Here is a 26,616-nt window from a genome sequence, read left to right as displayed (position 1 = left end):
AATAGAAATATAATGGCTTTCATCTTCACTGTACGGATCTTTGTGTGTTGCTAAAAACAATTTGAAAAGTGTATTTAAATCATGCTAAAATTTATTTGGAATATAGGGGTTTTTTTTTCTGCTTCAGTAATTTTGAGATGTTTTCATTGATAGTATTTTTCATGAGAATTAGAATAGAAATCAATTCCATTACTTCTCACCAAAATGATACATTTGAGTTATGGAGAGAATGAGCCATTTGACGTGACAGTTGGGGTGAGCAGGCCCCCTCAGAGGCTACTGCTCAACAGTCTGTGCTCCTTGCTGAGACAGGAGTTGAACTGGATGTCTGGCTAGAGATGGACAGCTGGGGAGTTTTTCTAGATTCTGGATTCATAATGTACTTTTTGTTCAATTTGTGTAATGTTTATATGTGAAGTCTGTTCACAAATCTCAGGTTTTAATTAGTCGTTACCTTTATTGAGTAGATTTATATAATCATAACTCTACTAAATTAGATACCACTCTTTAAGAATAGTAATGATGTTTTTCCACCCCAGAAAAAACATTTTAAATCATTTTAACCCACCGTAAACATTCTGATAGTAGTTTTTTAGAGCCCTCTCATAAATAATTTCCAAAAAAGCAACAGGATTGGGCACTGTTTGAACATAGGGTAATAATTCATACCAATTATGTTGCTAAACATAAGGTTGCAGGCCCAATAATATATCATAATTCATACCTTATGGTCTGATGGCAATTAAAATACCATCATTATTTTGTAAGCATATGTAGCTGTTGGAATCTTGCTTACAGGAAATTATGTGTAGAGCTTTATGACCCAGAATAATGCCTCTGTCCACTTTCTTACAATGGAGCAATCATTGGTCATTCCAAAAGGAGCTTTAATATGCACGAAGACTAGGGCTTTGTCTGCAAGGAGTGTGGTAGTCTTAGTCGTAATACCCACAATAATGGTCACACGTGGAGGCCCCTCTGATTTCCCAGGTAAGTAGACAGGTGCAGCAGGTGGTGCTCAAGCATCGAGCACACCACCATTTTTCTGCACGTGCAGTGGGCGTGGCTTACTTTCAGAGGTTGATAAACCTTGAAGGAGGCAGAGGGATCCCTGGAGAGGTGGAGTAGCCACATTTGATGATGCTCCTGGTACCCACGGGTGACTGTTAGGGGCCCCTGATGGCTATACAGGCCCTCACACTGTGCCTTGTGAAGAGAGTAGTGTGATCTGGACCCACAAGAGGTGTGGGTCCCTACAACAGTCTTGCAATATAGTTTCACACATCTATGGATCCAAAAAACTTCACTTGGTTTGATTTTTTTGAAGATATATTTTGATATAATAAGATGACAATTTATGTGTATTAAGTTAAAAATGGCATGTTAGAGCCATAAAGATGAAGGTTTATATTTTAATCGACTACTTAAAACAATGAACTTCAATTCTGGTATTTATACAAAGATGATACCAATTACCTTGTAGGCATGTCAGCGTCACGAATTGAATGTGTGCTCCCAAGAGGAGATGTTGGCGCCTAGTCCCCAGCGTGACAGCAGAAGAGGCAGGGCCTTTGGGAAGTGACTGCCATGAGGTGGAGCCTCTTGAGGGCACTAGGCCCTTCAGCTTCCTCCGTCCCTCTGTCTGCCCTGTGAGGCTGCAGGCGATGCCCATCTGGAGACAAGGAAGGGAGCCCTCTCTGGACACCATATCTGGAGGAGCCCTGGGTTTTGACTTTCCTGGAGGGTTCCAGAGCTCTGAGGATAAATGTCTATGCCACCTGACCTATGGTAATCTGTCATCGCAGCCCAAACTGGACAGCGTGCTTTAGAAATAGAAGGTACCACACCCCTAGGGGCTGTAGCAGGTGCTTCAGGGACACAGGAAACCAGTTCTCCCTGTGGCAGTCTGGAGCCGACCATGTTCCACCTGGGTCCCCATTAATGTCTATCATGTATGCATGTCGGGGGGTTCAGTGCAAACCTGGAATTCTGCCAAGACCTGTAAGCGCCTATAACCAGCGAGGGCCGGCCCCAGAGCCCTACCACACCTGTGTTACCACGGGCCAGGGTTTAGGCAGTCAGAAGTGAGGGCGAGGGTAGAGAGGGGGGCGGCTCCAGTGCCCTCACTGTAGGCCTCCTGGTGAGGGCTGGATGGCAGCAGCTCGGAGCAGTGGACATGCCTCAGCTGTGCCTTGGTCTCTTCTCTTGCTTTGACACTGGCCTCAGCTCTCCACGGCCAGCTAGAGACAGCAAACCAGCCATCCAGAGCCCACACCCCAGCACCTCCTCTCACCGGGCTCGCGTCCCAGGCCGTCCACCTGCCCAAGTCACCCCAGGGCCAACAACCAGCCAGGGCCCGCTCCTGCCCCCGGAGCCCGTGCGGGGCCTGCTCCTGGCATCCCGCCCCCCTGCAGACGTACCGTGAAGCCTCGGCTCGCCGCTGCCTGCCTCCCTTAGCTTCCCCACGTGGCCCTCCCTCACGTGGCCCTCCCTCACGTGGCCCTCCCTCACGTGGCCCTCCCTCGCGTGGCCCTCCCTCGCGTGGCCCTCCGTGGCAGTGTGCGGCTTCTCTCGGGGTTTCTGGAATCTTTTCAGGTAGGTTGCCTCCTGGTTTGTTGGTCTGCCATACCTGAAGGGGCGGGAAGCTCGTGTCGTAAGACAAATCCCGTGGAGATGGAGCTTGCCGACTGCCACGGAGGTGAACCCGTTAAGAAGGTGGGAGAGATCCTCCACAGCCCGCCTAGCTGACCAGGAAACACGAGTGCTCCGGGGACAGCCGCCCCCAATAAGTAAACGCAGAACACAGTTGACCCTTTTATTGGCACAGTAACTTTTCAAAGGCTGGTATGGATAAAAGGTCCGTGTAGCAAGACAGAGGGGTCCGGGCACTGCCCAGAGTTTCCCGACAGCCGGCGGAAGCACAGGGGGACAAGGCCTTGCGTCACAGCAGGTGAGGGACACAGCAAGCGAGGCATGCAACGTGGCTCGCGGGCGTCTTGCAATGCAATGTGGCTGCGGGAAGCAGCGTGGCTCCGTCTGCTCATCTACACCTTTTGTGCACCACCAGCCGTGAGTCTGAGTGCCACGAGCTGCCTGTAGCCTATGCCAAAGCTGGTATGGGGGGTGGGGTTCAACTAGGGGGTGCACAAGCCGCTTACCCAAAACACAGTGCAGGACTGCGTCCTCTTAACAGAGGGCAGCTAGACCTGGACTCGCCCAGGCTTCTTCAGGGTGACACGGCAAAGCCAAAGCGACCGTTTCAAGGGTTCCAGGTGCTTTCGGTTAAAAAAAAGGTGTGTGGAGGGGAAAAAAAAAAAACTAGAAATGACCTTTTAAAATCTGTATTTTTGAAGAAAGGGAGCACCACCATTTTCAGAAAGTTATAAAATACAATAATAAACATGTAAATAATCACCAGGTTTGAAATTCCAATAAAACACACGCACCTACAAAGAAACGAAAGGTATGTCCTGTGCACTGCACCTCGACCAGTGCTCATGAGGACAAAGGCCGTGTCTGGGGCTGTACGGACACAGCACGCAGTCGCGCGGCTCTGCTTCCCACACTGTTCTCTGCACCCTCCGCTCACCCACGCTCTCCTCAGCCTTTCTGTCCTTTCCCGGGGGGCAGTGCACCCTATAGACGTGGATCCCGAAAATCAGAGTGTATTACCACAAAATGGATAAGAAAGAACGAAGACACACACACACACACACACACACACAGGAAGTCTTGTCTAGCCAGCGTCAGTGTCCTGGGCTTTTTCGTGTGAATGCGTGGAGGGAAGACCCAGCGTGTCGGAAGGCAGCTGCTGTGGACGCAGCCTGGATTCACTAGGCAGTCTGGCTCCGGGTCTGCAGTCCAGGCCCATCAGATGGTGGTGTCCCAGAGCTCAGAGGGCAGCCTGTTGCAGGAGGCCCCTTGGGGCTTCTTCAGCAGAGTGGGCTTCTTGCAGGGAGGCGGCGGAGGCGCCCTGGGCTCGCTGTGGTGCAGGGCCTGCTGCCAGTCTTCTCTCTCCTCGCACAGCTTGCGCCTCCACTGGAGGAGCTCCTGCAGGGCCACACTCTCATTCTCTGAGAGCCTCAGCTGATGGATGACCTGTGCGGGGAGGAGGAGAGCAAAGCCGTCAGACGTGGCAGCGAGTGCAGAGTGCGCCAGGAGCGCCTGGACTTGACAGTCGGGACTGGGTGGGAGGAGGCCGCTCCACCAAGCCTGGCGAGTGAGGTTGCCAGGGAGGAGCACAGCAGGAGGTAGCTGGACTGGTCAGCAGGTGCCACACCTCCAGGTGGTACAGGAAAGACTCCACAGCCCCCTTGCCCTCCACCCCATGACTATGCGTGCTCTCGTGATGGCTCACATTTTGTTTGCATTTGTCGGTAACAGACACCCTCCTAGAGACAGACTCCTCAGACTTCCCCGCATTCTACCCATGGGGCTAACATCCAAACATGACTCCCAGCGCAGCACAGCCCCGTCCTGACCACAATGCTATTATGGACCCAGCTCAGAGGGTCCATGAGGAGAGTCAGTCGTTCTGACTCTCTTGAGGCTGTGTTTGTGCTGGGAACTTCCTGTGCAGAGCTGCAGGTCCAGATGGCCCCGTTCCTATGGTGACCGAGGAAACTCTGTACAAAGGCTCAAGAATTATACCAGTAAGGACCTTGGGCTCAGGCACCAGCTCCCAAGAACAGAAACTTCTGAGCATAACAAGATAACCCTAATGTCTCGCCAGTCCTGGGTCCCTCAGATTGCCTGCTTTGCTAAGACTTCACCACAAATGACCTTTTGAGGATGAAACCTGTACATGTAGGTAGGGTTAGTATACAGATAGATAGATAAGAGCTGAGCCAGCTCTGGGTCAGTCCGACTCCATCAGAAGTTGGCTGCCAGCTAGACCCAGCTTTCTCTCTCTCTGTATCTGTTTGTCTTTTCCTCATGCTCCAGCGACCCTGGTCCACATGTTCCCTAAATTAAAGGCCACAGCTCTGAGAGATGAGAGGGCCACTGCAGTCCTCTCACAGTGGGACAGAGAACTCACACACCAACCCAGAAACTGTTCCTAAGCATAGGCATTGCAAGAGACAGCCACTGAACCATCAGGCCAGCGTGCCCAAGGCAGGCAGCTGTGCCTGAGAACCTCTCTTGGGTATCAAGTGACACTCCATGTTGTGGCAGCGACACAAAGCAGTTTGCTAAAGTAGCAACTGCAGGGTCTCTCGGGCTACAAGCCCTCAAGAGGAAGGTGTCTGAACGTGCAACTGGACTGGCTACTCCCTCTTGCTTCCAAAGGCCTGAAGACAGAGCTCTGCGTGACTTGATCCTGGGCACAGGGGACCATTGGGTTATGTTGCTGTGGGCATCCCTTTTCGACTAGCAGCCAGTCATCCATAACAAGTAGGTATTGTGAAGGACAGTTTTGTGACTTCTCCAAAGTGATGGATTATGTTGCTTATATCAGTGAGCTTTTCATTGCTGTGAACAAAATCCTTGATAAAAACAAATGAAAGGATTAAAGATTTTTGTTTTAATATTTTGAGTTGTAGATAGACATAATGCCCTTATTTACTTATTTTTACGTGGTGCTGAGGATCAAACCAGGTCCTCATATGTGTGAGGCCAGCACTTTCCCACTGAGCCACAACCTCAGCCCCAGACGTTTGGCTTATGGTTTTCGGAGGATCCAGGCCCCGCCGGCTGACTCCTTTACCTGAAGATGAGGCAGAAGTGTCATGGAGAAGGGTGGGCAGGGCAGAGCTGCTCTGCTCATGGCAGCCAGGGAGCAGAGAGGACAGGCCTGGAGAAGGGAGCCCGTCCAGGGCACGCCCCGGTGACCAGCTTCCTCAACTAGGTCCCACCTCCCAGGGGTTCATTCGGGCATCCAGGGATCAACGCACCGACGAGGTCAGAGTCCTCATGATCTAACCCCTTCCCCAGAGCCCCACTTTTGAGCACCTGGGGCTTGGGGAACATTCTAGATCCACGTCATGACATCAGTCAGAAAGAGCGAGATCCTGGAGATCAGACTGGGAGGACCGGAGGAGAAACGGGAAAGCACAGGGCTCTCACCCCATCTCCAGATCACCAACACCACGTTCCGCTCCTACTTCTGCCCAGAAGCTTCTCCATCCAAACAACAGAGACAGAAGCCTGGCAGGGTCAAGAGGCCGTGGTCCTCAGAGTCAGGAGGTCACCTGGGGGCAGCCAGGTTGTCAGTGTGCCGGGCCCAACTCTAAGCCTCTGCCGAGCCCCTGTTTCCCGGCAGCAGGGACTCTCAAGGGACAGAATCAAGGAGCCAGTGTTAGGACAGAAGCCATAAAGGTCCAGCCCGTATTCAGGGTCCGTAAGTCGGCCTCCAGTCTCTGGAACTTCACAAAACTTCCAGTCTTGATAGCAAAATGTCCCCAAACTGAATGTATAAGAAGCAACAACAGCACCAGCAGAGCCCGGGTGTGGGACAGGACACTGCTGGTCTGATCCCTTCTGGAATCCCTAGGCTCCAGGGGAAAGGGAGGGGCAATGGCCGGTGGTCCTTAAAGGGCACTTGTGGTTAGACTTCAGGACTCTGCCAGAATTGAGTAGAGAGGAGAGATTCTGCAGGGCGGATGCTGTGGAAGCCAGAATCGTCTGGTGTCAATGGAGTGAGGCCAGAGGGCAGGGTGGTGGGGAGTGTGCACAACACTTGGTCAGTTCACAGACACTTTGGCAGGTTGAGTATGTGCCAGGCGCCTTTCTACACACTGACAAAACTGCTCCTCTTACGCGACTACAAAGCAGGTGCTGTTATTTTGTGGCTAAGGAAACCAAGGCACGGAGAAGGCAAGAAATTTGCATGGAAGACGGTGAGCCAGGCAGTGTGGCTCCAGAGCCCCGTCCTTAGCTGAGTGCACACCGTGACCATCACCCGGCAACAGCTGCCCAGGCTCTGACCCACGCTAGGACCGGAGCCTCCCACCCCACGCTCGCTCTTCCCTCCTCCTCCTTCTACTGGGAGTCTCCAGGAGTGGGCTTGGGGTCGCCCTCCACTAGCACATGCTCTGTTGGTTCCATGGGGTATTCCTGTGCCTGGTCCTCAGCTCACAGGCAGCATACAGTGGTGGTTTCTGGAAAGATAACATCGCCAGATTGATTCGTGGGGAAGAACATTTAACTGCTGGAAGAATATGTCCACCAGCTCAGCTCATGATTTTCCCCAGACTTTTTGAGACGTCTTTCTTAAGTGACACAACTTTGTGTTCACATGTGTAGGAAACAAAGCCAGGATCCCCCACTTCTGGATAGCGCAGATTGTGTTAAATCGGTTATGAAGGGTTACTGTACCCAGTTAAAAAAAAAAGTTGATTACAAAAGTCATATTTTAAAAACCTTCAAAAATTCTGCCCAAGTGACCAAATTCTAGGTGGGCAGAAGCCTTCTGAAGTGAATTGGTGATTACCAGCTGCTTTTCTTTTTCTTCCACAGGTCCACAGAGCCTGTGTGTGCGTGCGTGCGTGCGTGTGTGTGTGTGGGGTACCGGGGATTGAACTCAGGGGCACTCGACCACTGGCCACGTCCCCAGCCCTATTTTGTATTTTATTTAGAGAGGGTCTCACTGAGTTGCTCAGTGCCTCACTTTTTGCTGAGTCTGGCTTTGAACTCATGATCCTCCTGCCTCAGCCTCCGGAGCCGCTGGGATTACAGGCGGGCGCCCAGAGAGCCCTTTCTGTCGGGAAGATAAACCATATGGCATTTGACATTGCACAGGACAAAGATGCGAGTTGGAAACCTGGGGAGCCTCTGGTTAACAGCCACTTCCACACGGTGCACTTGGGGAGCTCTTCAATGATCTGGGTGACTGTGGCCTCAGGCCCACGCTTACAAAGAGCCGAGGAAACCCTCTCTAATGATGGAGGTGCTTTCCGAGCAGGAGGCTGACAGGTGGGTGGCAGCCTCAGGCGCCAGATAGTCTTATCCTCAAAACCCGTGCAGAGTGTGAATCTGGGCGGAGCAGGAGGCTGGAGGTGAAGCTGGGAGTGTGAGATGCAGAGCTGGGCCTCCTGTGGCCCTGGGTGCTAAGGAGCAAGGCCTGATAGCTCTCCGTGGAAAGCACAGGAGGGTCAGCAGAGGACCGGGAGGGACAGGAGGCAAGCAGGCTTCGCAGCCCCTTCTGATTTGATTTCTGACTTGATTCAGATGATGAGCCCTCACCTTGGCTTCTCAGGAAAGGACAGAGGAACCCTCTCAGGTGAAAGAAAACACCCTCCAGTGCCTGTAGCTTACACACAAGGCTTAGCACGCACTTAGCAATCACTGCACATGTGAAGAGGTCACAACAAGATTACCAACAATAAGTAAAGCAATTCACAGTTGGTTCAGATATTGGGTTTAGCAGATAGAGACTCTGAAATGCTTTGTGGGAACAGAGGAAATGAGGGCCGATAGAAGAAGCACCAGAAATAGCCATAAACAAGAAGTAGAAGAGATACAAAGAATATGGCAAACCCATAGTCTAGGAGTTCAGTCTCCCCAACTGGTGGAGGCATCAATCCATACATTTAGGAACCTCACAATCCACATGACAGATAAACACACGTGTCACCACCCAGAGCAGCAACAGAAACAAACACAGGATGTCACATTAACAGTACAGTCAGACAAAGAACAAAGCTTCAAAAATTCAGGAGAAAAAGATGTTCCACATTTAAAAGAACTATAATGAAAATGAAGGCTGTCTCTTTAATAGAAACACTGACGGCCAGAAAACAATGGATTATAGGTCACATCACTGATAATTTGGACAGATTACAATTTTAATTATAAATTGACTTTTTATTGAGTTTCAGAAGCATTTGGACAAACAAAAAGGAAGAAATTTATCATAATTCTTCACTAATAGAAAGACAATAGGAAGTTTTTTTAGGGTGAAGGAAAATGATCCCAGATGGAGAAATGGGAATTTAAGATAGATTTAATAAACCCATGGGTAAATATAAATTATAGGCTTGGAATTTTTGACAGACTTTAAAGCATACATAAACACAGAATAACGCCAACAATAACTGCAAGAGCCAGGTGGGGTTAAATCAAGTTTAGCTGTGTCAACCTTGGAGCAGAGCTGGGGAGAGGGGAAGGTAGCGGAATCCCATTGCAGCAGCGAGGAGGGGCTCTATCCCCCTGCAAAACCCCAAAGGGCAGAGTGAGAGGTCACTTGAGCCACAAAGGAAAATAAAGGAAAAGAAAGAGAACAAACATTCAGCTAACCTAAAAGAAAGCGGGAAAGATAGGGAAACAGATTAAAAATGGAGACCAGTTTCTAAAAGAAGATCAAGCATAAAAACCAGACAGAATCCACACCTCCCATCATGGCCGTGCCTCTCCTCCTGGTGGCACGTGCAACTTTGCTCGATGGCAGTGTGTTGGACAAGTGTGCAGCTCTGTCCTCACGCGGGAACAGAACGCGTGTCCCCTGAAGGCTAAACTTGTGTCCACGGTTTCTCATAGCGACCAAACCCCACCAGGGGTGGCCCTCGGCAAAGCACTCCTGCCCAGGGTGGCCCTGCAGCCGGAGTCGCTCTAGGAAGCACTAAGGCAGCGTCAGGCGAAGTGAGACCCAGGGGCTATTGGTCCCAGCCAGGTGCTCGGGAGGGGTCCTGACAGAAAAGGCCAGACCCCAGAGGGATCTTTTCCTCTGCGGAGAAAGAAAAACACTCTGTACCCTTGGAAAGCTGCTCACGGTTTCCTAGAAATATTTGGTTCCATGTGCAATAAAAGAGGTGAGACTTCTGAGCACACAGTCCACTGGAGAACCCTACTCAAGCAGGACACGGATGTCTGGAATGGCACGGGAGTGAAGCCGCAGAGCACACCACCTTTGAATCCGTCAGCATGGCTCCTTGGTCTGCAACGATCTGGATCTGATGCTTGCAATAACCAACCCAAGCAGGGAATGAATCCTTTCCCCGAGGGATCCCGCGGGTAGCCCTACTCTCTAATGCAGAGATTAACAGCCATTGAGTAAAATCTACCAGGCATGTAAGGACAGTTGCCAGAATGGCTTAAATGAGATCTAAAATATTAACATTATTAACAACAACAACAACAAAAAAGGACGTCCACAGGTTATGTCTTACGTAAAGGTTAAAATTCCGTGTAAGGATATGTGATAGCCACTACCTTCAACACGGCAGAATTCGGGGGTATTTTAGAATCATGAGCTGAAGAGGCTCCAAACAGGAAGAGAGTATTCCCTAGCTGATCGTATTTAATCTGCTTTATTTAGATTTATTAAATCTACTGGACTGTGAAGCACGAGAAGCCTATTTGTGATTGTGAAAGAGCTTTAATATTTTAGAACCAATGCAGCAACTACAAGTGTTATTTACCTGTGGTCCAGTAATCTAGAAGCTAAAAAAACAACAACAAAAAACCATGTAACATATTATTCGACACGGTACAAACATCTAAATCACTATTTATCCTAATTCCTTTAACTCTCCTGTCCCAGTGGTAACAACAAAATCATGTGTCACTTCCTTCACCATTGTTTGTTATTTCACAATCAACTAACCAGGATCATTTTAAAAATCGATAATAAGCCAGGGATGGTGGTGCACATTTGTAATCCCAGTTACTGGGGAGGCTGAGGCAGGAGGATGGCAAGTTCAAGGATAGCCTCAGCAACTTAGCAAGAACCTGTCTCAAAATTAGAAATAAAAAGGTCCAGGGTGTAGTTCTGTGGTGGAGCACTTGCCTGGCAAGTGTGAGGTACTGGTTCTGACCCCCCCGCTGTGTAAAAACAAAGAAAGTCTAAAAGGCAATAATGATTTTGGAACAAGTTTTTCATTCTGCTATTGAAGAGGAAACATTTTGTTTAAGAGAAAAGAAACTTGGGAGATTAGGGATGCCGCTGCCAGGTGAGTGTGGGGTCAATGGCGTCACACAGGACATAACGCAGCCTGATTCACTTGCATGGTCAAGATGCCCTGTTAGCATTGCTTAACTTAGTCCTGTTGCATTGCTTTCGAAGATTTATCTCATCCTTACTGTTTCAGGGAACTAGTTACCTCCTCATTCTTTCTTTTTTTTTTTTTTTTTCTGGTCCATATCACACAACAGTCTTTGTGCATGATCAGTATCTTTCAGAAGCCAAAGCTGAGTGTTGACCTGGGAAACAGGAAGCCCTGCATACCCACCCCCCTCTGGGACCACTGCAGGGTGCTCTGAGTACAGGGAGCACAGGGTAGTTTCTCCGGAGCTTCAGAGAGGCAAACCCCTGAGGGTCTCACTGAGTCCCACAAGGCAGAGACAGAGCAGGGCAAATGAGAGGGGTGTGTTCTGCTCTAATGTTCAACTGTCTACCTGGGAAGGGGTTTTATGGGGGAGATTTCCAGAGGAAGCAACCTCAGGTCTGAATTTCAGGATGAGGGTGGTCACCTAACCAGTTGGAAAAGAGAATGAACTCAGAAGGACGTCCACAGGACTCGATGTACACAACCGCCAGCCAAGACAGGGGACTTCCTTCTTTAACAAGGACGACAAACCCACACTGAGTCTGAGCTGGGGCTGGGCACTGACCTGAAGATATTTCCGGAAAACCTGGACTCAGGGCTGCTGCCTGGGTGGATCCTGAGCTGGCCCTAACGGTGAGCAAGGGCTTCCTGGCTGGGTGGACCGGCCACAGAGTGGGAGCGGTCCTCGTTCACCTCCTAAGGACTGGCTGAGGGCCTTGTAAGTGACACGTGTAGATGACTTACACAACTGCCTTAAAATCGTACCTATGCACACGCCTGTAGTCCCAGAAACTAGGGAGACCGAGGCAGGAGGATCACGAGCTCAAACTCTGCCAACTTAATAAGAACCTGTCTCAAAATAAAAAATGAAAAGGTGTGGGGTGCAGCTCAGAGGTAGAGCGGCCCGAGCTCAATCCCCAGCACCGCAAAACACAAAGCAAAGGAGAAAAGTGAAAGGCCCTCCATCTGCCACATAGATAGGGTGTTGTGATTTTGCCACTGTTAGCTCTGTGACTTGAAAAGTCCCTAAGCGTTGCTGAGTGGGGATAATCCTGACATCCAAATCAGATCATGCCGCAGGAAAGCCCTCTCACAGTTTATGACCCTGGGCAAATGGAACCCAGTTTTCCCTTTGCAATTAAAGAGAAGCCCTCTAAACGCTTAGCAAAACATTAGAATTATAACTACGATTTAAATGTGATTTAAAACTAAAGGAAGTTATGCCAAAAGAAAAAAATTAAAAGTTTAGAGCTTTTTTATTTTTAAAGGTAAGATTTTTTAAAAATTCAGTGAGTGTGTGAAGGCTTGGCCCATGTTCACGAGGGAGGTGACACATTATCACAATCTATTTCACTTGTAGGCTCATTTTTCTGAATGCAGCAGGTGGTGCCTCGCCTCTGTGGGGTGAGGGGTAGGGGGCAGGACGCCCTCCAGCAGCACCCGCCTGGCCCTCAGGAGCCCTCTTACCTGAGATGCCTTTCACACTTCACAGACTCAGAGAAGTCCCTTTGACACACAAGAACTTTTAAATAAGTCCCCAGGAGCTTATAAACAAGGCTCTGCTGCTTGGAAATCCTGCGGGGGGGGGGGGGTGGGGGTGGGGGTGGTGGGCGGTCCCACGGCCCTCGCTTGCTGTGGATTGAAACAGACCCGGGTGAGTTTGGATGGTCAGTGAGTGGGGTCATGGAGAGAGCGAGGCAGGCATTATAGACTTCCTGGTGGCCTAAGAAGACAATCCTGTGAGCTTAAGGGATCAAATGAGCTTATAATATGTCCGGAATTATTATTTTTGGATGTCACAATGGGGGATGGTATTATTCTACAACAGGCCCCAAACCCAGGCTTTTGGAAATGTGCACAGGGTCTCTGTCAGTTTAAATGTCTTGGAAAACAAGTGTTTGGTGGAGGAGCTAAACAAATAATTGGAAATTGTTCTGTGATTTTTAAACTTGACATTCAAAGAGATCTGAACACTTTAGCTTATGGGAGCTCTTGCCGTTCAGGAGTGAGGAAGCAGGAAGTCACAGTTTATAGAGAGCTGGGAAAAAAACAATCCCTCAAGAAAAGTGACAGACGGATCCCCTTTGTAACCCTGGGGCCCAAGATGGTCTTACTAGATCCACCCCCCACCCCACCCCTCTTGGACTACCATCAGGCCAGGGGCAGCATTTTCATGAACAGCCTCCTGCTGGGTTGGATCATATAAAGAGTGCCCTCTGTCACCATCTGCCCTTCAGGTCCTAAGGACAGATGGGACAATGGGAAAGCACCCAGTGTGAATGCAGGCCTCTGCAGCAGGACCCAGAGGCAGCCCAGCACACGCAAGCAGATGCCTGATGCTCATGGTCCAAACCCATTTCCCATGGGGCTGGGATGCTGCCCCTCAAAACATCCCCTTCCTTTACGGAAACAGTGGCCCTTAAAAATAACCATGCAACCTCAGACCCAGGCGATTGGCACCTCACGGCTCAGAACGTGGAGTGATGAACGGCTCCGTTCTGTTACTGGGAGGCTGCTGATGTCAAGTCAAGACAGACAAGACGTGGATCTGGTTTCCATCTCCCGATCAGATTGCAAAATATCTTGTGTTTTCCAACATCCAGGAAATATCAGTTAGAAATAGGGATAGAGCTTGATAAAATGATAGATTTGAGTTCATGCAAGTTCTTTCCTTAAAATGAGACACGTATTCCACTTGGTTTCAGGGGCTACAAAACACTAAATTTCTCACAACCTGGGGGACTGCAACATGATCTAAAGGCTCAGGAGGTCCATCACTTCCATGTGTATTTACCTTTTTTCAATAATTTCCTATTATGCAATTTAAAGAGTTCTGTGAGATGAACAAATTAACTTGAGAAAAATTGCCATGATCTCCCATGAACGTGCCTCTCTAAGGACAACATTTATAATGCCAAGTTAATAATTTGCTGCTGAGCTTTTACCTTAAGTCTTTTCCCTCAAGGATAAAAATAGTCTTTGTTAAATAATTCAGATGTAAAATTGTGTTGCTGTTCATTTGTCACAGAATTGATTTTTCTATTGACTATTCACCCAAAGGTGAAAAGAGGCATCTACTGACGTTTATGGAAATTAAAAGAGGGAAGTGTCTTGGCTGACTGAATAGTGAATATTAGTGTTTCAACTGCAAATCCCATTTCTACTCAGTGCTAACAAGATGGTGGAGGGAAAAAAAAATAAAAATAAAATTTGAAAAAAGCATTCTGTAAAACCAAGGTCCACCACAAGAAATCCTAAAAGTATTGCTTAGAACAGAACACAAATCAAGACAAAGTCTGGGGTTGAGGGGTGGTAGGTGTCACTCTTTCCCAAAGATCAAGAAAATGACCTGAAATTGGCAACTGGCGTTTGTGGTGACCTGACAAGGTTGCATCCTTCCTAACCTAGGGGATCCTCAGCACAGCCAGCCCACCAAGTTCACTCCTGGGGGTTGTTTCTTCTGTTGCTTAAGGTTTAAATAAGCAGAAAACAACCCTTAAAGCACATGTGAAAAGTCTTATTGACCACGAGAGTTGCTCTACCTGGATAGCGGGGGATTTTAAAATTTCTTACCCTTTATGGATGCTTTGGCGTCTTAGGAATTAAGAACTATTCTTTACCTTCATAAGAAGTAACACTGCATTGGGGAACATTTAGTAAAGCTTCAATAGGCATTTATTTGGACTTTGCATCTGATTTTAACTTCTTAAGTCAAATGGACTTGGATGAGTGCATGTATTTTTTTTCCATGTTAACTTAAAGTTACAAAATAGAAACTTAATGATTGCACAGTTCACCAAGTAATGTGTGCGGCATTGAGGATATGGATTTTGTTTGAAATCTGTTCTCTGACCTTAATTCATTTAGAAAACACTGCAGTATCAGTATAAGTAACCAGCAGATTTTAGCAAAAATCGATAGCCCATATTTAGCACATGTTGACAGTAATGACATATTATTGTCACAGGGTCAAGACGAAAACAGGGAATAGAAGAAAAAACAAATGTCTTTTTATACCAGAAACATACAAATTAAGTACTAAAATCCCCTTTAAAATATTTTTCTTGGGATAATAGGGGAGGCATATTCCAAATGTAAGGAGGTCTGGCTGAGGATAATTAATCTTAGAGCTCTCCCTTCAAAGAATGTATGTTCCTCTCATTTGCTTGTTCAACAATCCTCAAGGACACTGCCTTTCCATGTTGCTGTGCCTGGGCCTGTGATAGGAAGCCCTGTATCCTCTGGCCACATGGTTTATCCAGGCCCGTCATCTCCCACTCTCACACAGACGTTAAGCGTCAACACAGCAGACACGTGCAGAGCATGCTCTGTAATTCTATTTCTCTCCCCCCATTTGTGTGCCCGGGTGTAGAACCCACAGCCTAATGCAGTCCTTTGAAGCTTCCCAGGGCCATCTCCCATACCACGTTCATATTGCTTCATATTCACGGAGCAATTTAATACCGGGTCATTCTGGTGCATAGAAATATGTGAAATAATCAGGTTAAATAGTGTTAGCCTCATTAGAGATGTGGAAATTCATCTTCCAATCCCAAAGTCACCTGGCTAGGAAGTGGCATCCAGAAGGCAAAATCAGATACACGGAGTTCAGTCAACCCTATAGGCACTGATGACGCTATTCCAGGAAGTCCCCCTGCCTACTGCCCAGTTGACAAATGTGCTTAACTGGAGATGAAATGGATGTCACCAGGATGGATTCTGTAGGACTTAACAAGATGCACCAAATAACCCACTCCCTCAAGGAGCCCGGTGCAGCCTGAGCAACAAGACAGAAATCCACAGAGATGCAGCAAGTACACCGCGTGGATAAGACAAGGATCCAGCGCTGTCACAAGGCAGTTCAGTGTTAATTCAGAGCAACTTAGGCAGTGATCACTGCTGCTGGGATGCAGAGGAGGCCAAGCACACTGAAAGACAGCAGGACACCTGCGGTGTGGGGTTTGCTCTGGATCCAGGGGGAGGGGCACAAGAAGACAAAGACCGCAGTTTGAGTGGTGGCAGGACTGGGTCCACATTTGGTCACCTCTATAGTTCCAGTTACACAACCACAGAGAGCAGAAAGCTGTGAGATGTAGCATAGGATGTGAGACCTGGCTTTGGAGCAGTAGCAGAATGTGGGTACGCTGGAGAGGAGGTGAGGGCAGGCGTGAAAACAGGAGTAGGGGTCCAAACCACGGAGTGCCAGGCCCCCTTGCAGGAGGACCAAGGACGTGAGGACACTCCCCACCTAGCCATGTCGGCCAGCACCTTCATCTGCTTTGCTTTGCAGGACTCAATGTACCTATTAGTTTATTAAGTTCTCTAACATTTTCTAGAAACAGCAAACATTCATGTGTTACTGTATTAAATATAATTAAATAAAAATAAGGAAACCATTCTTATGAAACTGGGTGCTAATATATCCCAGTCCAAGTGGATGTTAAAGTTCAGCCATCATTAGCAAAGGGGTGCAGAAGAGCAAGCCCTGGGCTGCAGGCTCACTGCTGGCTGGAAAGAGTCTCCTCTCTTTTTGGTCACGATTTCCCCATGTTTCCCTCAGAATCACCAACTTGGGAACTGAAGGTAAGCAATTCTTGACAGTCACTAAGAGCACTTAAGGTCCTGAAAGTCTCAGAACATTCCTTGGGGGGCCAGAGTGCCCTGGGGGTTGACCTTGTTACAGAGGGAAAGCAAATCCATTGATTTTTGGAAGGGAATTTTGAAGAGTTATAAACTTTATTTATACATGTGGACACTGTGTCTGTGCATGAATGAACGCATGTGGTGTGTGTGTGTGTGTGTGTGTGTGTGTGTGTGAGAGAGAGAGAGAGAGAGAGAGAGAGAGAGAGAAGTGGTGAGCTGGGAGTACCACTGATCATCATTTTCTATTAAAACTTCTGATAAGCAGTATTCCAATAATCCTAACATTGGAAGATATGAATAAGCATGATTTTCACTAACTTAAAAGAGTAATTAAGGATTCTAAATAATGGAGATTAAGTTAAGCTAATAAACTTCTACATTTAATAACGTTCAGCAGCAGTGATAAAATAGTCACCCAGACAAATGGTGAAGAGGACCAGGGGGCCACCCAGTTCACTCTGCTGGCGGCTCAACACAGAGGCATTCAGTGGCTTGTTCACAATAAGGTAAGGCCAGAGCCCGTGAGTGGATGCCGTCCATGTGCCAGGAGCGCGCCCGGCCTCCTCCTGGTTCCTGCACAACTCGTGTTGAACTCTGGGATGGAGGATCCCAGGTGGGTAAGGGAGTCTGTGCCGCTGCAGGGGGGGCCGGGGCCCCTGGCTGTGGCTCCCAGTGCAGTGGCTGGTCCCCTACCCGTGACGGCTCCTGCTCCTGCTCCCTCCCAGAGAAACCTGCTCTCCTCCGTTCCTGAGAAGAGGAGGGAAGGGGTTTGGCAGGCGCAGCAGCTGCTGCTGGGACCTCAGGGTGTCTTAGAGTCCCTTCAAGACACAGCACTATCCTGGGGGTCAAAGGGCTGAAGGAAAGGAAGAGATATGAGGAGGACGAAGAGAGAGAGAGCAGGGCGTGCCCAGGAGGCAGAGTGAGAGTGGGCTTCTGATCAAGGCTTCCTCCCAAAATGGGTAACAGAAATCACCTGCGAGTGCATGAAATTAATCTAAACCCACTTGGGCTTCAAACTCTGGGCTTTTTATATCATTGACTTTATGACACTTTCCAGCATCACGGTTCATCTGTTTTAGAACCTGTTTCTGACAGAGTCAGAAATACACAGTGACAGTGTCAAACAGGAATGCAATCAGAGAAATCGGAGAAGAGCCAGGCCTACCAGGTCCACCAGGTCACAAAATAAATCCCGCACCACAGTGAGTGGGTTCTGTCTCCCCACAAGGGGGGCCTTTCTGTTATCTGAGCCCCAATTTTGCTTTCAAATTGTCAGGAAATATGGACTCGGGCTTCTGGAGTCTTCTTTCTCATCCCTAGGTGTAAGCAGGAAAAGAGGAACATGTCTAATATTTCCCACTCACAGACAAGGCAAGTGTTACCCTATGCTTTCACTCTGAGCAGGTCAGGGTTGAAGAAAGCCAGCCACAACTGACGTTTTAGAAGTAGCCTCTTGCTCCCACTTAGAAGTGAAAACTTCCACTTTCTGAGACTCAGCACTTACAACTAATGGTCATTTCAACTCAGCTTACACACTGTACCGGCAGAGAGGGTTCACCCGGCCACCTGGCCCTCCTGCAGTTCAGGCATACCCTCCACCTGGGAGCCTCCCCTGGACCCCAGCACGGGGGATCCTGACCTCTGCCCTGCCTCTCTGGTCCTCACAGCTTTCCTCCTGATTCACAGCTGCAACGCCACCCTATGGTCCTCACCCGCTCTGGACTCTCCCATCCTGCCAACCCCATTTGGCATTTTCTTTCCCCTGTTTTATCACCTGACGGTGTATCCTATGTTTTACCTAAACATGGCTTATTTGCTTTCTCATGCCAGAATTTACCTTCCACAAGGGCAAGGATATTTGTTTTGCAGACCAAGGTCTTGTGAGTGCCCACACCTGTGCCTGGCATATGTAGGCTCTCCACAGGTATTTGTAGGTGAACCAGTGAATGAACAAATTTCTGAAAATTCAATTTTATGCAGTCCATTCTCTTGGAATTCAGAATGCCAGGCACACACTGCCATACACTTTGCTGTCTCATGCAACATGTGTACTGTGCACACGTAACTGTGGAGTTACACCCAGGAAAGCCATGTGCATTGTTCTTTTTGGACAATGTAAGGAATCTTCCCGAGTTGGCATGTGACTTTCAAGTTACATAACTTTTGAAGTCAGTCAGCACATAAAATGTGACTCCTCTCAAATCCTCTCTAAGAGATGCGGCTGCCTGCAGCCCTGCTTGCCAAGTTCACTGGAGTATTTAAACCTGGGCTTGGGTGGGAGAGGTTCAGGAGAGTGAGGACATGTGGTGCCTGTCTGCTTCTCTTCACTCTCCTGGGGCTGCCACTGGCCGACGGTTCCACTGAGCAGCAATTTGTCAAGTGAATACGTTTGTGATACAGAAGACACGAAGCTGCATTTGGTGCACTCGCTACAAGTTCAAGAGTCCATCGGGCTCTTCTCACACACACACACACACAACACACACACACTCACACGTCATACCACAAAATAAGTCACACAGAGGAACAGAGTTGTGGGAGCAACCTTATAGAGGCAAGCTCAGGGAGCCCTGGGGAGAGGGAGATGCCGAAGGAGCGTCGGGGAGTCATGGGTAAGCATGGACACCACTGCTGGCAGCGTGCGCCTTCCTGCTTTAGGACGGGGTCACAGCCACGGCCTTACACTGACACGTGTGCAGCGATAGACACCCTACAGAAAACTGTAAAATTTCACCCTGACTTACATCTATCGTACGAGAAAAGTCCAGGTTACAAAATTAAACAGAACTTACAGAAAAAAGTTACAGAGGGGCATGACTTTGTGGCAGGCAGCTGGGTAAGAAGGGCTTTTGTTTCCTTTTAAGTACATACCCAGGAGGTTTTCTTAAACAGAATGAGAGCCAAACCCCGACTGCGGGAGCCCATCGGTGTGACTACAGGAACATTGTGAACGCACACGGGACGCTGTGGAAACCAGATGAAGACGCGTGAGCCCACCGCAGCTGAGTCCCCCAGGTTACAGCACGACCTGGGGAAATGCAAACACTGGTTTCTGAGGAACCAGAAAGGCAGGCCGACACACGAGATCCTGGAGGGCCACCGGGGAAGACAATGGCAGGCCCCGGTTTAACACTAAGAGAATCCCGAGCCCTGCCACAGGCGGGTCCCGGAGGAGACCCTTTGGCTGACACTAAAGCTGGCTGGAGGGAAACTCGGATCTGCAGGGAGGAGGAGAGCGCAGGAGCACGGGCCCAGGGGACTGGGAGCTGCAGGCCAACCCTTTTCTCCTTGTGTGGAGGTTGAAAGGCCCCCGCTGCGGCTGACTGCAAACAGGCGGCAACTACACACACGTCTATGGGCATCACCAAAGCAACCGCACGCACACAGGAGCCAAGAGGGCAGTGGGTAAGCCAGGCGGAACATTCCAGAGCTTTCGGGTATCCAAGAGGAAGTCATCAGAGGGAAACAAGCAGTGGGACAAACGGGAAGCATGACAGGGACTTCTGGATCCACCTCTATCCATGATCACGTCACATGTAAACGGCCCATCCAAAGCTCCTCCGCCTGAACAAAAACCAACAAGAGCCACCTGTATGCCACCTCCACCAAACCCCGTCAAATACAGAGACAAAGACTTTCAAAGTTGAAGGTGGATTTGTGAAGGGAGGGGATGGAAGGTCCTCAGGTTCCACGGTGATGGTGGCCACGGCTCCAGCAGCACACATTGGGTGGCACAGGAAGAGCATCTCACAGAGCCCTGGGAAAGAAATGAAGGCACTCTGTGCAGATGACGGTCAACAGAATGACGAGTGTCTGTCTTCACACAGACAAGAGAACTCAGAAAGAGGAGTGTCGTGGATGAAGAAGTAACTGCTTCACCAGGGTCGTGATAATCCTCATGCCCATGACATCCAACAGCACTTCTACCCACCTGGGGAAGATGCTGGGGAAACTGAAGCCAAAGCTAGACTCCTGGACTCTTCTGTCAGCGATGGACAGGGAAAGGAGAGAGGAAATCAGCAAGAATATAGAATGGAATGCCATCAATTACCATGACCTGATGGATGTTTCTAGAACACTTTGCCCGGTGACTGCAGAACACACACTCTCTTCAAAAGCACGTTCCACAAGGAGAAACCTCCCTGGGCCATAAAACAAGTCCTAAAATTTAAGAAAACTGTATCCCACAAGGCATTTTCTCAGATCATACCAAAATCAAACCAGAAATCAGCAGCAGAACGTTATCTGGAAAACTCCCAACTATCTGGAAAGTAGGCAACACTCGTCCAGGAGAAAGTCCCAAGGGAAAGTTGAAAATATTGTGAATTGAATGAAAATGGAAATAAGATACATCAAAAGTGGTAGGATTAGCTAATACAGTGTTCCGATAAAAAAACTGCAACATTTTACTTTCATAGAAAAAAACAGAACACCTCAAATCAATGATCTCTGCTACCTACTTAAGAAACCAGAAAAAGAGAAGAAATCGTAAACAGGAAAATAGAAATCAATGGAACAGCAAAGAAACAGAGAAAATCAATGAAATCAAAAGATAGTTTTTAAAAGATCAATAAAAGTGATAAACTTCCAGTTAAACTGATCAGAAAAAAAAATAAGCAAAGTGTTTGCCAAGCAGGAAGCTAGAAAGGAGTGTTATCCAGAATATTAAAGAATTCCTAAAATCATCAAGAAAGTCCCCCAGAGCAGTCAGGAAACAGGAAAGGAATGTGCGGGGAGTCTCAGGTCCAAGGCACCCACAGCAGCCAGGAATGCGTACTCCACTGGTGAGGAAGCAAAATGAATCATCAAGCCAAGCACTACCAGAAATGGGAAGCCCTGTTCCCGCTCACAGGTGTGCAGACACTTGAGCTTCTGGGCAGAATCTGGCAACAGCCACCTGCTCAGAATGTCCACACCCAGCAGCAGCTCAGCGCTCCCCTTTCAGGGCAGCTCTGGACGTTGCTCCCCCCACCCCTTGGGCCATCAGGAGAGGCATTTTCACTGGGTCACAGCGACACTGCAATCTGGCTCTTCTCCTTTCCCCTCCACTGTGTTACATCGTTGACACGCTGTTCTTAAGGAAAGCACTGCCCATGTTTGCAGAAAACTTGCTTTTGAGAAAAGCTTGAGTGCAGGAGGTGAACTCACACCTAGAGAGTGTGGCTGACAGTCACTAGCATCACCCGCCTCTGGACATCTTCTATGAGGATACTTAATTAGGTTGTGCATGGACCACACACAACAGATCCCAAGTCCAGCTGCCTTGTCCGACATGAAGGAGACAACCAGGGCTCCCTGTGGCAGTGGTGCCTCCCCTGGGATTGGGGGTGGCCAGGGAGGTGCATGACATCAGTAGCTCCTCCCAGCATAGTCCCTCAACTCCGAGGCTTCTGCATTTAACCTAGAACTAATTAATTCTCACCGTAAAACATCCAATGAGAGCACCTGATTCAAGATGGAAAAGATAAAACATCTGGGGCTGGGGTTGGAGTTGTGGCACAGCTGTAAAGCGCTTGCCTAGCATGTGCGAGATGCTGGGTTTGATCCTCAGCACACATAAAAATAAATAAAACAAAGGTATTGTGTCCAGCTACATCATATATATATATATATATATATATATATATATATATATATATATATATATATGATAAACCATCTTTTGTGGTTTGGATATGAGATATCCCCCAAAAGCTCACATGTGAGGCAATGCAAGAGGTCTCAGAGGAGAAATGATTGGGTTGTTGAGAGTCTTGACCTAATCAGTGAATTGATCTCTGATGGGATTAACTGGGTGGTGACTGGGGGCAGATGAGGTGTATCTGCAGGATGTGGGAATTAGGGCATGGCTATGGGGTATATATTTGTATCTGGAGAGTGGAGTCTCTCTCTCTCTGCTTCCTGATCACTGTGATGTGAGCTGCTTCCCTCTGCCACCCTCCTCCATCATGATGTTCAGCCTCACCTCTAGCCCTGAGGAATGGAGCTGGCCTTCAATGGACCGAGACCTCTGAAACTGTGAGCGCTCAAATAAACTCTTCCTCCTCTATAATTGTGCTGGTCAGGTCCTTTAGTCACAGCAGTGAAAAAGCTAAAACAAAAATTGGTACTGAGAAGTGGGGTTGTTGCTGTGATTAACCTGACCATGTGGTTTAGAAGCTTTTTGAGCATTTTGGCACTGGGTAGGAGGAATTTTGAGATGTTTAGCAGTGCTTCTTGGAAATGCTTTAGATTGTTATAAGCAGAGATTAATGGCCAATTGTGGTGGGAGCTCAGAAGACCAGAATGCTGATAGGACTGTGGTCAGTGACAGGGCTCAGAAAAGGACTCTATTGGAATTTGGAGTAGAGGCCATTTGTATTATGTTCTGGCTGGAAGCTGTCTTCAGTTTGCCTGTGTCCTGAGACTTTCTCTGAAGCTGATTTTAAAAGTGATGGACTTCTTAATCTGACAGAAGAAATTTCTAGGCAGCATAGCATTTAGGCAGTAGGAGGGGTATTGCTGGAGGTTTTTACCAAATTTATTGTGATAATCAGGAGAAGAAAGCAGGGCACAAAGATTTGAAAAACATGGACTTGAAAAGCTGGAGTGAAACAGGGCTAAGGAAGTTGCAGTTGTTAAAGACATTACTACCCACTACAGAAATGCTAAAGACTTTGTCCAGAGACAATAAGAAAGATGGCTTGAGGGCATCTCAGGAGCTGGCAAGATCACACCTGTCTCAAACTCCAGGGAGTAAAGGTGAAGATTCTCTTGAGAAGAGACCAGTGGAGACCCTTCTTCCACAAGGGGGCCCAGGAAGTTTTTTTCAACAGGCTCAGCCACCCAGACACTCAGAGGCTGCTGCAGCCAGGGTGCCTGGAGTGTTGGCTACTGCTCAAGACGGTGGCAGATCTTGGTGTCTACCACGTGGTGCTGGTTCTGCAGGAATGAAGGATGCTGGAGTTAGGGGTTCACGGAGGCTCCCACCAAGATTTCAAAGGAAGACCTGTGAGGCCAGGCAAAGTGCAGCAGGGTCAGGGTCCCTGCAGACACCCGCTGAGGAGTCAAGGTGTGGAGATGTGAAGAGGAAGCCAAAGCTGCAGTGGAGACCCCTGAGATTAAGAAATGCCCAGTAACATGGGGTGTTAGAGTCTGTAAACAAGTCAGGGTGGCACCTGGCAAATGTTAGAGTCTGTAAACAAGTCGGGGTGGCGCCTGGCATTTTGCCAGAGGGAGTGGTTTGAGAAGTAACACCAGCTAGCCATTAAGTGTGGAGATTCCTTATTGGTTGACTGCTGTATCTAGTTTACGTTAATTAGATAAGCTGTGTGGAATGTATATATACCCCTCCTGTCCTACAATAAACGGCTCCCACTCCTGCTGTATCAATCTACACAAGTTGCTCGTCACCCCCCCGGTTATTTTGCTGCAGCTGGACTGCGGCAGTGGGGCATTATCCTAGGAAAGCTGGAGGAATCAGCAGAGACAAGCCAACGGAGAGACCCTGGGGCTGCAGCCTACAAGGCCACAGGGCAGATCTACACAAGCCCTTTGGAGAGAGCATCATGATGCCATGTGCTCCAGATGCAGGACACAGAACCACAGGACCTGTTTGCCCAGCTGGGTTTCGGTCTTGCTTTGGTCTCATCCCTTATTTCTATGCCCCTATTTTTGTAAATGGAAATGTGTGCTCAGTACCTTTATATGTTGGAAATTTGTAAAATGCTTTTAATTTTATAGGAGCTCACATGTGAGATTTCCTTGAGCTTCAGAGAAGACTTTGGACTTGAATGTTGAACAATCCCATAACTGTTGAGGCCATGGTGACTCTTGGGAATGGACTAAATGTAGGCTGCATTGTCAGATAAATGAGAGCTTTGGGGGGCTGGGAGTAGAATGTTATGGTTTGGATGTGAGTGTCCCCCAAAAGCTCAAGTGTGAGACAATGCAAGAAGGTTCTGAGGAGAAATGATCGGGTTGTGACAGTCTTTATAACTCATCAGTGAATTGATACCTGATTGGATTCACTGGGTGGTGACTGAAGGCAGGTGGGGTATGGTTGAAGTGGTTAATTGGGGGTATGGCTACGGGGGGTATATTTTATATCTGGAGAGCAGTGTCTCTCTTCCTGACGGCTGTGATGTGAGCTGCGTCCCTCTGCCACCCTCTCCTGCCCTAATGTTCAGCCTCACCTCTAGCCCTGAGGAATGAAGCCGGCCTTCTATGGACTAAGACCTCTCAAACTATGAGCCCTCAAATAAACTCTTCCTCCTCAGCAGTGAAAAAGCTGACTAAACACCATCCCAACAACATAATAACCATTTCCAGAATAATCCAATAACCTGTAGAGCAACCCATTTTTTTTAACCTATTAAGGGGATGCCCAGCACTAGCTAGTTTTCATGGGTAGTACAGGATTACGGACATAATTCTGGTTAGTCAAAGTCTGGATGGAGAAGGTGCTGTGCTAACCACAGGGTGATGAGCATTCCTCTGTGGCAGGATGGAATCAAGAATTCAAATACTGTGCTTAAAAATCCAGCTCGAAACCTAACACAACAAAACAGCAAGACGCACTGTAGCTGGCTGTTTCACCACCCGCTGTGTTTTTTCATAAAGGCATACCAGCACATAAAAGAATTCCACTTCAAACTACACACAGGATAGGTTCTATCAAATCCCAGTTAGCTGTTGGGTTCTGTTGGTACTATACGATCTCCTACCTATTTTAGGTTGCATCCGCTATGTCCCATTCAGAACTGGTGTTCAGGATACTAACCCTGGAAGAGGGGAACGTCATGATAACCATGACAAGCATTTCTCTGAACTTACACAACTGCAGGCAACACGCTAGGCGTGCCACACATATTCTTTAAATAACCTGAAAAATACTTGGTGTTTTCTATGCCCACATGTTAACAGATGTGGGATTCTTCTTCAGTTCTTTTTTCTCCTCTTTCTTTAATTTGAATAATTTAATCAACATACTATTGAATGAAGTCAGCAGGACTACACATATCTTCCAGCTGTGTCCCTCTCTCCTGCACAGATGCCTGCTAACTGTGGGTTGCCCATCTGGAAGCTGAGTGTGTGCAGGTACCACGGGGCCATTTTCTTCTTTAGAAAAAATCAGCCACTACTCTGATTTCTCACTCTTTCAATGTTTCTTATGATTGAATTCTCCGTATTGATAAGAGTCAATTAGAAACACAGCATTTTAATATACTTAAGATATATATATATATATATATATATATATATATATATATATATATATATATCAATTGAATAATGACAAAAAATAAAATATAGAATTTTTAAATTAAATTAAAATGTTTAAAATTTTTATTTTCCAAGTTTCTATACAGAACCTGCCCTTTCCCTGTTGAAAATGCTCCTGTTTGACTCAGACCATCGAACTAACTTGCCACCTGCGTTTCTTATAGTTAACAGGTGAATCGCCAGTGGAGAGCACTGGTTCTCGGAAGACCCGAGTGTGTGACTGTCTTCATATGATGCCTCCTCTGTTCACAGCTCAGATGATGATAGATAGATGACAGATAGACAGGTAGGTGGTCAGAGAGAGATAATAGGCAAGTAGCTGATAGATGATAAGTTGTTCCTTCTGAAAGGATCATCTACTTGCTGTTCCCTGGTATTATTTCATCTAGCACACAGTTTGTTTTGATTCCATGTGATAAAGTATTTAGATCAATCCATATGAGAAAAAGAGAATATAGAAAAGTATTGGATTTATTTAGTAGCCTGCTACTCTTAATTTTGTTGATATGTGACATTACAAGGAGGTTTCTTTAATGGTTTGGTAAAACCAACCACAGAGCTATTTGTTTCTGGATGTGGGTCAGTTGTACCTGGATCATATATATGGCTGTCACCGGCAGCTATATCAGGGGTGGGTTACATATTTATTAATATCTTGGGCACTGGATCACCACCTTTTTAGCGAAGACTATCAATGATTCTTGTGATGAATATTTGAATGTGA

At 47.7% G+C, this 26,616-nt stretch overlaps 1 protein-coding gene across 1 annotated transcript in view; it reads right to left on the bottom strand.

The window, feature by feature from the left end:
- Positions 1-2,801: 2,801 nt before the first annotated feature.
- The window catches only part of Myo16 (myosin XVI), a 403,324-nt gene continuing 379,509 nt past the window's right edge, over positions 2,802-26,616 (bottom strand). The window contains exon 34 of the mRNA XM_027938777.3: positions 2,802-4,098. Coding sequence (XP_027794578.3) covers positions 3,871-4,098 — 228 coding nt within the window. The 3' untranslated portion in view covers positions 2,802-3,870. The remainder of the gene's footprint in view (positions 4,099-26,616) is intronic.

This window comes from Marmota flaviventris, chromosome 4, assembly GCF_047511675.1.
Source record: "Marmota flaviventris isolate mMarFla1 chromosome 4, mMarFla1.hap1, whole genome shotgun sequence".
Taxonomy (NCBI): Eukaryota; Metazoa; Chordata; class Mammalia; order Rodentia; family Sciuridae; genus Marmota; species Marmota flaviventris.
This window is presented reverse-complemented; position numbering and strand designations above follow the sequence as displayed.